The sequence below is a fragment of the Epinephelus lanceolatus genome, chromosome 15, assembly GCF_041903045.1.
Source record: "Epinephelus lanceolatus isolate andai-2023 chromosome 15, ASM4190304v1, whole genome shotgun sequence".
NCBI lineage: Eukaryota > Metazoa > Chordata > Actinopteri > Perciformes > Serranidae > Epinephelus > Epinephelus lanceolatus.
Window position 1 is genome coordinate 22,861,158 of NC_135748.1, and position 10,962 is coordinate 22,872,119.

The following is a 10,962-nucleotide window of genomic DNA, read 5'->3' on the forward strand; positions in this document are numbered from 1 at the left end:
TGTATGTTTCATTTAATAGTTGCTGGACAACAATGGAGGTCTATGGCAAAGTTAAACCAATGCAGAGTCTGCATTGCCTGGACAGTACCAGTGAGAGAGTTAGATTAATCGCTGGTGTTGGTTACAGTGTTTTAATGAGATTTTTTTGACAATATGAAAAGTATAAAACATCACCAGATAATCCCTGAATAAACATTTAAGACAGATAAATGTCTACTGAGTGCCACACCCGCCTACAGTGCCTACTGCGTGTGAAAGCAGGGAGTGATTGGATGGAGCATCTCCATGGCAATGCGATGACGTCTTCATCCCTTGCTCTAATTGGAGGAAACCCCGTGGCCCCAGCCGCTGCAGCGTTCCGGTCTGGCAAACTATCCCGGGAGGACCGCCTCTTTCCCCCGCGCTAGACAACTATTGGTTTACACTGCTCAATCGACCTGTCAATCAAGTGAGAGTACAATTTATGATTGGAGTGTCGACATTCAGATGACCCACCCCATTTTAGCAAGTTCAGTCGCATTTTCACTGCTACTGCCGTTCTTTGCCTCCCTGACCAACCTCTCAAATCGGATCAATTTGTGGAGCGAATTTGGACCTCCGCAGGTCAGAAACGATGAGTACTTTTTTGTCTTACCTCTAAGTATATTATAACAGGTTGGTTGCTGGACTGAGAGCGCGTGGTTTGTTTTGTGTTTTTGTAAGTAAAGATAACGCTAGCGTGACATTTTTTATTGAAAGGAGTGGCCGTTGTAGCTAACGGCAACTAGCTTTTGCTAACTTGCTAGCTAGCTGCACCAGACAGCTTTGTGGCGGGTTGCCGTGCGTAACGAGCTTGCCAGCACATTTAACGTTATGCTTCCGATGGTCGCAGCCATCCTCGGTTTAGACACCGTTTATTAAGACGGTTCGTTTTACACTTCATAATATTGGACATCAGTTAGGCGGTGAAAACGGGCTTGTAATTTTGTAATTGAAGGTTAATGTCTCTGGAAACGTTTTTTGTTATTTTTTCGCTTAAGCGGTTAACGTTGTTTTAATGACTGCTGTTACCTAGCGAGATAGTGCCGCTTTCCAGCTCACATCAGGCGTATGCATGTTCTTTCATGTCATGATGATCGACGGCCTATTTTGCAATAAGTATAACGTTAACGACATTTACTGATTTTCTCCTCCTTTTCGCAGATTGTAACGTTGCTGTGGGGAATAACATCGTCGATCGCTTGCTACACCCATTCTTCAACGCACCACCAGTTCCCTGATTGTCAGCTACATACCCCCGGATTTCCAATTTATCAGTCCCCCCAAAATATACACAAACTATGGATAGAGCGGATCTTATTCAGAGGGCCAAGCTGGCGGAGCAGGCTGAGCGTTACGAAGACATGGCACAAAACATGAAGGAGGTTACAGAGAAGGGAGACGAGCTGTCAAACGAGGAGAGGAACTTGCTGTCTGTCGCCTACAAAAACGTGGTTGGGGCAAGGCGGTCCGCATGGAGGGTTTTGTCCAGTATTGGACTGAAGACCGAGGGGGGTGAGAAGAAGCAGAATATGGTCAAGGAGTATCGGGAGGAAGTGGAGAAGGAGCTGCAAGATATCTGCAATAACGTTTTGGTAAAGTATCCTATTTAACCCAGATTTGTTTGAACTGTATGTGAGATAAATGCCATCCTGGACAAAATACTCTCAAAGCAGAGCAATAGCACATTTTAAGAGTCTTGTGTAGCTTTGCAATTTGGTGATACATTTAGAAATTGGTGGAAGAAATTATATGAGTTCAACAAAGTGTTTGCATTAAGTCATTCACAGCTGTCTGACTTCATGACATTTGTAGTCACAAAATTTAAAGTGACCCATGATAATTTTAGTCCATTAATGTATGTGAAATGGCATCTGCCCTGTTTCCTGTGAGCTCCTCTGCTGTATAAGTGTGGCTGGAGAGGACAAGGATGCATTATGTAGTCCTCCCACTGTTCCTGCCTTTTGGGAATCGAGAGTTGAAACAATAGGCTTAAAACCTTGTGAGGGCGTGAACTGACAAAAGGTCATAGTGACTACACCAGCAAGGTGTGTCTGAATGGGTGGAGAACTAAGGGTACACACGGGAAAGATATGCTCTATATTACTCTGTGCTATGTTCGGCTTTCATGTAGTCCCATCTGGCAGATAGATGCCTAATGTGGTTAGCCAAGTGCAAGAATTTACATGCCTAAATGACTCATACACTCCCTTTAGACCAGTTTGTACAGACCATCAAAAATGACACCCTCCTGCAGAGCCACTTATTGAAATCAATAAGGCTGTGCTTGACGGTTGAGCTAAATGCACATTTAAAGGCTTAGCTTTTTACTGGAATATTCGCTGGTGGTGTACTCTTGTTTTATCTAATGCGACAGCACAGATTGGTGCTTTGCATTATTTCCAGCCTGCCTTGATAATGGATTAGAGGAGATCTGGGTGGAAGCTTAGCTGTAAGATTGAGATAATTTCCCTGAGCTGCTGTCTGTAAAAATGCACTGCAAAGCTGCAGGGGCCATTCATTTTTTAACCAGCTTTCCATGTGCGTTTGCTGAGAATATGCACCTCCACAGCTGGAAAGCAGCTTCCAGTATCTCTGATTGTAAGTGTTTACTGAGGGTGCTTTGTCAGCAGAGGAGGGTGTGTCAGTCCTCATGCCCTAACTTGTCTGCAGAAGCCTGACAGTTTAGTTATGCACCCACAAAGGCAGAAGCACAGAGACCGCAATAGACAAGCAAGCTGCTTGTGTGCCCCTCTTGATTTCCTGCACAGCAGACTGTGCAACCAGACGGACTTTCGTCTCAGCTAAAAGCAGGTCTCACTTGGGTGGTAGCAGGGGCTTGGGGATGTTTGGGCTTCAGTTTCCACACAGGATGTGAATCAGGTTCTTCCAACTGGATTTCTAGTGTAGGCTTGTCTGGTATACCAGTGGTGGGACATTTCAAAATCGACCTCTTGTCAAAGTTGTCATAAAGACTGCCACATGTTTTTCTTGCTCAGTCATCTTGGTGTCTGGTCATTACCTTTGCTGAGTAGGAAAAAAAAAAAAACACCTCACAGCTAATTGTAGTGCGCTAATTAAATTGATAATGAGGAATTAGTCCATGTTAGGAAAGAATGTATCAGATCCTGACATGTAAAGGCACTCGCATACAAAACTAGTCAGGCTTTTATCGAGCAACACAGTTTGTGCTTTCTTGTCAGCAGTGGTGACTGATATAAGAGCTTTGTGTGAAAGCACTGAGAGCGAGGCTACTCCTCTTCTTGTCTATTGTGCAGAGCATGCAGTGAAAGAGAAATGCGTAGCACTTGAGACATGCGCATGTTTCAGCTGAGCCAATCTTTGTGTCAGTAAATGACTGGGGAGTGGCTGCTGGGGTGGGTTTGGCTCAGACAAGGGCAGCGTCTTTATCCCAGAGTTTGGAAGCAAAGCTCTTTTCTTTGACTTAAATAAAAATGTTTTCAAGTGAAAGGCAAGACGATGCCTATATCTGTTTTATACACCATATTGCATCATAGTCAGGACTGTCCTTAGGGTTGAGGTATTGGCAAGCAACTCATTCAGAGTGAACAGTTAATCTGTACTCTAAGTCGTTTAATTTGAGCTTGAACCACGGTTTCACCGACACAGATTAGCCCTGGTAATCTTCTCATGTCCATTCAAAGACGGATGACTTGGCTAAGAGTGTAATCACAGGATGTGATTTTTAACAGTTTTAATTTCTTACCTGTATTACCACTTATTTTACTACAATTACTATGTTCTTTTTTTTTTTTAAATCCTGTATCTGTTTTAAGCTACCATGCCTTTTCAGTGGGAAGGTTTAATTTGTTAACAATCCAAAGTTGTTAAAATTAATATTTAACTTCAACTGGGTGATCTAATGGAAAAGGAGCAGGCAGTTGAAGTTGTAAACTTGTCATTGAACATCTGAACTTAAAAAAATCTAGCTGTTATTTCTGCACCATTTAGACTAGATGGAGGCAGATCATGCTTGACAGCCAGATATGGAGCTGCCTTTGGCTTTTGAATGTACATGCACACGCTGTAATCATAGTCCTTTTTTAAAATCTTGTGGTTTTAATTGCATAACAATAACGCAACAGAGACAGTGCTTGTATCTTACCCTAGACTTTCCTAATTTGTGAATAAATTTCAGCAGGGAATGAAATAGTTACGCCTAGTTAAAATCAGCAGTAAGAGTGGTGTCAGCAATAAGACAGGAGGAGGAGTGCTCATAGAAAGAGTGTGAAATCTGGGGCAGAGGACAGTTGGGGACAGAACAGAGGCCTGGCCTGGTTCTAGACACATTTAGAGATACTGTAGCTGAAACTGACACAGAGCAAAATGTTTCTTCTAAATGACATTAGGTGAGCACATGCACTTACTGCTGATGGACTAGAACTGCACTCATTGATCATTGCGCTGTGCAGCTATGAAGGGCAAAGGGAGTAGTGCTCTCTGGTGGATGGAGGCTGATGGGACTCTTACAGTGGTTGAGCCCCACCTATTTTTAGTGTTGTAACATGAGATGTGGATGTGTTTGTCCTCACACAACAATTTGTGCCTAATTTGGCACCAGTGGTGATATAACTCTTCAAATATAGTGCGTCTGCTGTTTGAATAATTTTGCTAACATCATCCTTCAGATTTGACTCTTAATCTTTCAGTCACATGTCTCAGTGTGTTGAATCTTTCACTTCATCTGTTCAGTATTTGTTTAGTGCGTCTAATAAAATTAATCTGACATTTTCTGTCTTCACAGAAACTGCTGGACAATCATTTAATTGGAAACTCTAAAAACCCTGAGAGCAAAGTCTTCTATCTAAAGATGAAGGGGGACTACTATAGATACCTTGCTGAAGTTGCCAGTGGAGACGATAAACAAAGTGAGTTCACAGTTTTATATTTATTTTATTTAGAAAGCCACTTCCTCCTGGAAGAAAGGCCTTCATTATGTTTTCAACGACTGTGTTGTTTTGCCTTGTTTTGTGATTTACTTCTTTGTGTGCAGTGTATGTTGTAATTGGGAGTCTTTGAGATTCCCAGTTGTCTTTAAAGCTTTGTTGAGAACAAAAAGATATAAAAATGGTCAGCGGAAACTAAAATCATCAACCCATTGAGGGCTGGATTCAAAAACACACTGAAAATCAAAGCAAAATATTGGAATCACAGGCTGATCCAACTTGAGTGAATTTCACAGCAGTTCATAATGTAACTTACTAGTGTGTAGGGCCCCCACCTGCATGTATGTCTGGGCATGCTCCTGCTGAGTTGGCAGATGGTGCCCTGGGGGATCGTTACCCCAGACCTGGATCAAGGCATCAGTGGGCTACTGGACAGTCTGCGGCGGTACTTGGTGGCGTCAGATGCAACAATACATAACTTCCCATAGGCGCTCAACTGGATTTAGGTCAGGGGAACGAGAGAGCCAGTCAATGGCATCAATGCCTTCGTCATCCAGGAACTGCCTATACACTCTTGCCACATAAGACCGGGCATTGTCCTGCGCCAGGAGAAACCCAGGGCCCACTGCACCAGGGTAAGGTCTGCAATCGCTATGAGTATTTCATCCTGGTACGAACACTTAATGGTCACAGTTGAACTCCAAGTCAGTTAAACTTCAGGGATATCAATATGTCCATTTAGGAAGCACAAGTGATTGTGAATCAGTTTTACCTGCTTTGGTGCAAATTAAAGTGACTGCAGGTGCAATGGAGACAACCCCATAAAAGGGAATGGCTTTGCGTGTGGCGACCACAGGCAGTTGCTCTCTCCTTATCCTTCCTGACTTCTTCTGTAATTTGTGTTCTGCTAGTGTTCTTGTCACTACTGGTAGCATGAGGCAGCACCTACAGCCCAATCAGGTTGCACAGGTAGTCCATGTTCTCCAGGATGGCACATCCATATGTGCGGTCGCAAGAAGATTTGCTGTCTCCCAGCACAGTCTCAAGAGCATGGAGGAGATACCAGGAGACCAGCCATTACACGAGGAGAGCTGGACAGGGCCATAGAAGGGCATCAACCCAGCAGCAGGACTGGTATCTGCTCCTTTGTGTGAGGAGGAACCAGAAGAGCACTGCCACAGCCCTACAAAATGACCTCCAGCAGGCTACTGGTGTGCATGTTTCTGACCGAACTGTCAGAAACAGAGTCCATGAGGGTGGCATGAGGGCCTAATGTCCTCTAGTGGGACCTGTGCTTACAGCCCAGCACTGTGCAGCTCGATTGGCATTTGCCAGAGAACACCTGAATTGGTAGGTCTGCCACTGGCGCCCTGTTCTCTTCACAGATGAGAGCAGGTTCACGCTAAGCTTATGTGACCAGTTAGGCAGTGGGTGCTTTGGGGAGGCATATCCTTGGAGGGTCTCACAGACCTCCATATCATAGCCAACGATACACTGTACCGGGATGTAACCCTCAGAGCGATTGTCAGACCTTACGCTGGTGCAGTGGGCCCAGGGTTCATCCTGGTGCAGTACAATGCCCAGCCTCATGTGACCAGAGTGTGTAGGCAGTTCCTGGATGACGAAGGCATTGATGCCCTTTACTGGCCCTCTCATTCCACTGACCTGAATCCAATTGAGCACCTATGGGACATTATGTATTGGTGCATCCAATGGCGCCAAGTACCACTGCAGGCTGCCCAGGAGCTCACTGATGCCCTGGTCCAGGTCTAGGAGGAGAGCCCCCAAGACACCATCTGCCAACTCGTCAGGAGCATGCCCAGATGTTGTCAGGAGTGCATACAGGCACTCAGGGCCACACACACTCCTGAGTCACATAACGAGTTGCTGTGATTAAAATCACACAAGTTGGATCAGCCTGTGATTTCACTTTTGTTGTGATTTTGAATCCAGCCCTCAATAGGTTGAGGATTTGACTTTCCGCTGACTGTTGTTACATCATTTTGTTCTCAACAAATTAAATAATGTACATTAGTAAAGAATTTCAACTTGAAAAATGTGTCTATCAAGATCTGATGTGTGATTTAAGCATTCCCTTAATTTTTTTGAGAAGTGTAGAAATAAGATTAATTGTATTATATTCCATATATCGATCCAGATCGATTGATTGTTACACCCCTAATACATACATAGATTGACAATTCTGTTTGATTCCTTTGTCTCCAGAGACCATAGAGGACTCACAGAAGGCATACGGGGAAGCGTTCGAGATCAGCAAGACTGATATGGACCCCACACACCCTATCCGCTTGGGCTTGGCACTTAACTTCTCCGTCTTCTACTATGAGATCCTCAACTCCCCAGATAAAGCCTGTGAATTGGCCAAAAAGGTCAGTTGACTTTGTTATAAAAATCTGTCACGTAGTTCACAGTAGTTCTAAGTTGCAACTGGTAACATTTTCCTTTTTGCTTACAGGCATTCGATGACGCCATTGCAGAGCTTGACCAGCTAAATGAGGAGTCCTACAAAGACAGCACTCTTATCATGCAGCTTCTCAGAGACAACCTGACAGTGAGTGTTCTGCTCTGACGTGGCACAAAAGTGATCCTTGCTGTGTAACAATAGTTCTGTTTGCCTCAATGTCTGTCTTATGGCCTCAGTATGCTTCAAACAAACTTAAGTTATCGATATGCAGCAGACAAAAGCCTGCCTCGTGTGGTCCTGAAGACACCTATTTGTAGCAGGAACTACCACATAAGCCTTTTTGAGTACTTTGACAGATGCTCATATGTCAGTCTGTGGGCAGTTTGTCACAGCAGTAGCATCACATCTGGGCGAGATGCTGTCACCAACCTTTGCAGGTGTATAGTTGAGATCAAAATTAAAGCCATGTTCGAAGACGGGTGTGGTCCGAGCAATGGAGCCAGGAGTAGGGAAGCCACTAGAAGTCATTGGCTACACTATTACAATTGTCAGACTGCCTGTTTCAGAAAGTCACCCCCGAATTCCACTGCATTTATTTACTGTCCAGCGGTGGTGGAAGAAGTGCTCAGATCTCAGATGGATGATTGGATGGATGGATGATTTAAACTTTAGGTTGTTACTTTAGTGCCACCATGAGGATTATTAGCCCACAACTTTTGTTAAGTTTGGCGTAGAACTATGTGGAAAGTTTTGTGTATTTTCATGCATGGAAAGCAACTTGGTGTTTTGGAGCCAGATGTGACCATATTTGGGCGCGAGGCTGGAGCTGTGGAGGAGTGAGTGGTGCTGAGGACACTATCAGTAGACAGCCTGTCACTCAAAGTGGCACGCCCTTAATTATGCATAACCTTAACCCTTTATAAAGTGTAAATGGGTGAGTTACAAAAAAAATCACCCCCTGTACAGTTGTCATGAATGTTGTCTATAGAGACCAAAACAGTTTTTTGTACCAGGTTGTAAGCATTTTATTTTCTCTGCAACATGGGGCATTTTAACATGCAGGCCTATGGGGATTGACTGTCAGTTTTTGGCACTTCATGTTGGCTTCATTTTCCAGCCCTGCTTGATTGGTTATGGTTTGATGGGGAGGCAGATTACATAGGAGACGATCATTCGAACATGATCTGAAGACTACCGTTATAAATTTGAACTTTTAGAAAATTATGTAAAATCACTTCAACATAAAGAAGTAAAATAATAAATTCGAAGATCTCCACAGTGTCCTGAGCTGTTGTCTGGTAGCAGAGCTGCTGGACCCTAATATACTCTGTAAAGCATCAAAATTCAGAAAAAGTGAAGTGATACTTGACTGTCTTGCACTGTATTTTTAACATATCTGTGTTTCTCTCCTCAGTTGTGGACATCAGACAATGCTACTGACGAGGGCGATGCTGTAGAAGCAGGAGAGGGCCAGGAGGCTGAGAGCTAAAGAAGCACAAGCCCTCTTTATGTTTGGGCCATCTCCAAAAACAACAAAAGGAAAAAAAAAACTTTTTACACATTCTCCATTCCTTATTGCTCCACTCAAATATTCTACAATTGAATCCCATTACTGAAAAGAGTAATGTAAGGAAATAATGATAAGAAGAAAAAAATCATTCTTTTCACAGTATAGATTTGGACTGGTGAAAAGAGAACCCCTCCATTCCTTTGGTTTGTGTCTGTCCTGGCCTTCCCATTTGTGCAGTCTCAGCTGTAGAAAAGTGATCGATAGCTTGACATTGTATCAGACTCCTAGCTCAATTTAGAGGCAAGAAAACTTAAGTCCCATCATTAAACAACTGGAAGCCTAACTCCCATTTATTGAGGCAGTTTGGATTTTTTTTCCCGATGAGAAATGTTAAGATTTAAAAACTTTCCCCCCATACTTTTTTTTTTTTTTAACGTGTGTCTGTCTCCACACAGTTACCTGGTACGGTTACAGCAGCTGAAGTCCAACTTCAAACAGATTAAATCTTCACACTGCAGGGAAAGCTAGTGCACTTTACATGCTGGCAACAAATACTATAATACAGCCAAGTAGTGCCAATTGGTTAAATCCTCACTTTCTGCCCTGGTTATGATGCCACTCTTTCACTGAAGCATGCCTATTGTTTAGGGTTGGGAAATGGTGGGGCTTGTCTGACCAAATACAGGGACCTTTCTAATGGGAAGAACATTCTGTCATGCACGTCTCTTGAGATATTACACTGGAATGGGAACAAATGCTGTAACACACAAGTTCAAGTGTCAAGTTTAGTAATTTTCAATGCAGGTTTGTACACATCCTACAAGTGGGTGATTTGTTAGTCTGTCCAGTGATTGTCATTAGAGATTTGGACCACTATTGTTTTGCTATTCATTCAATTGTAGTCCCCAAAAGCCTTGTGGAACTGTTTCAATCCCTATGTATCAGCTATGTTAACATGAATAAAACATTTTATAAACCAAGTCTAAGCTGGTCTTTGTCTTTATTTTCTTTTGATTAATAAAGTACTTGGATGTTTGTACATTTCATTTATCTATACTTAATATTTATATGGCTCTGGCAACCTTAGACAGGAATAAGATTGGAATTTAACAGTTACTGTAAAGGAATTAAACTTAATTTACAATTTTTGTCCATGTAATCCTGCTGATTTTGTTTATATTAAAATAGTAGAATTTTTCTTGTTACATTTCTGAAGTGAAATTAAACATTTACTTCTGGCATTCCCTTATCTAATCCTCAGGTTAATTAAGGGGCTAAAAAATAACTGCCTATAATGGGGAAAATATGTTACGTTGCTTGAATCATTATATTTGTGCTACAGCTAATACACAATTGCCACATGGACCAAAAAAATGTACACAAGATATTCTGACTTTATTGAAATACAATAGTGTTTTCACTAATATATCCTTGGCAAAAGTACAGTTATTTAAAGACTGTGCCTGTACAATTTTAATATACATGACAATTTCTAGTTAATGTTGCATTATACTTTTACTTTCCTACATTTCAGAGGAAGATATTGCACTTTTTTTACTCTTTTAAACAGATATTGGCCACTTAACATTTTAAGATTTTATATTAAAAACTCATAAATTAGGATGCATTATTACAGATTTAATTATCCAACAGTATGTAAAGTATTGATAAACCTGGGTTTCCACTAATTACAACATCAAAATGCATTTTACACTTTAACACTGAGGAGGGCATCTCCTACATGATGATTACTTGTACTTAAAATACTTTACTGATAATACCAACTTTAATTTGAGTAATGTTTTGTATTGTCATGCAGGACTTTTGGTAGTAACGGAGTATTTTTAAAATGTTGTATTGCTACTTTTATTTCAAGTAAGGATCTGAATACTCCATCCACCTCTGATAATCCAGTTGAATAAATTATACATTAACACTCTTAAATGGGCCTTTCTGCTTTATAGGGACTTTACTTTTGAAGGCGGGGCAGAGTTACAAAGCATATTTTACTTTTAAATTGAAAATAATAATAAAAAATAATCCAAATTAACCACCTGTGCACAGCGTCTATATTTTACCTCATCTTCCCAAGATTGCCAAAA

The 10,962-nt window shown here is 41.9% G+C and overlaps 1 protein-coding gene across 3 annotated transcripts; it reads left to right on the plus strand.

Moving 5' to 3' along the window:
- Nucleotides 1–451: 451 nt before the first annotated feature.
- LOC117267230 (14-3-3 protein beta/alpha-1-like) lies at nt 452–9,840 on the plus strand. 3 transcript variants are annotated; one of them, XM_033642984.2, is made up of 6 exons: nt 452–603; nt 1,183–1,613; nt 4,784–4,907; nt 7,152–7,315; nt 7,402–7,497; nt 8,765–9,840. In XM_033642984.2, exons 2-6 carry the CDS (start codon nt 1,320–1,322, stop codon nt 8,837–8,839), a joined length of 753 nt encoding a protein of 250 aa, XP_033498875.1. In that variant the 5' UTR covers nt 452–603; nt 1,183–1,319; the 3' UTR covers nt 8,840–9,840. The 3 variants fall into 3 exon arrangements, with proteins under 3 accessions (XP_033498875.1, XP_033498876.1, XP_078031193.1); XM_033642985.2 differs by lacking the exon at nt 452–603 and adding an exon at nt 806–904; XM_078175067.1 differs by lacking the exon at nt 452–603 and adding an exon at nt 866–1,087.
- Nucleotides 9,841–10,962: the final 1,122 nt, after the last annotated feature.

What these genes read in the sequence shown, in the direction of transcription:
- LOC117267230 (XM_033642984.2), top strand. Translation starts at nt 1,320, where the DNA reads ATGGATAGAGCGGATCTTATTCAGAGGGCCAAGCTGGCGGAGCAGGCT. An exon ending in ATATCTGCAATAACGTTTTG is followed by an intron (nt 1,614 to 4,783) that starts GTAAAGTATCCT and finishes CTGTCTTCACAG; the next exon opens with AAACTGCTGGACAATCATTT. An exon ending in CCTGTGAATTGGCCAAAAAG is followed by an intron (nt 7,316 to 7,401) that starts GTCAGTTGACTT and finishes TTTTGCTTACAG; the next exon opens with GCATTCGATGACGCCATTGC.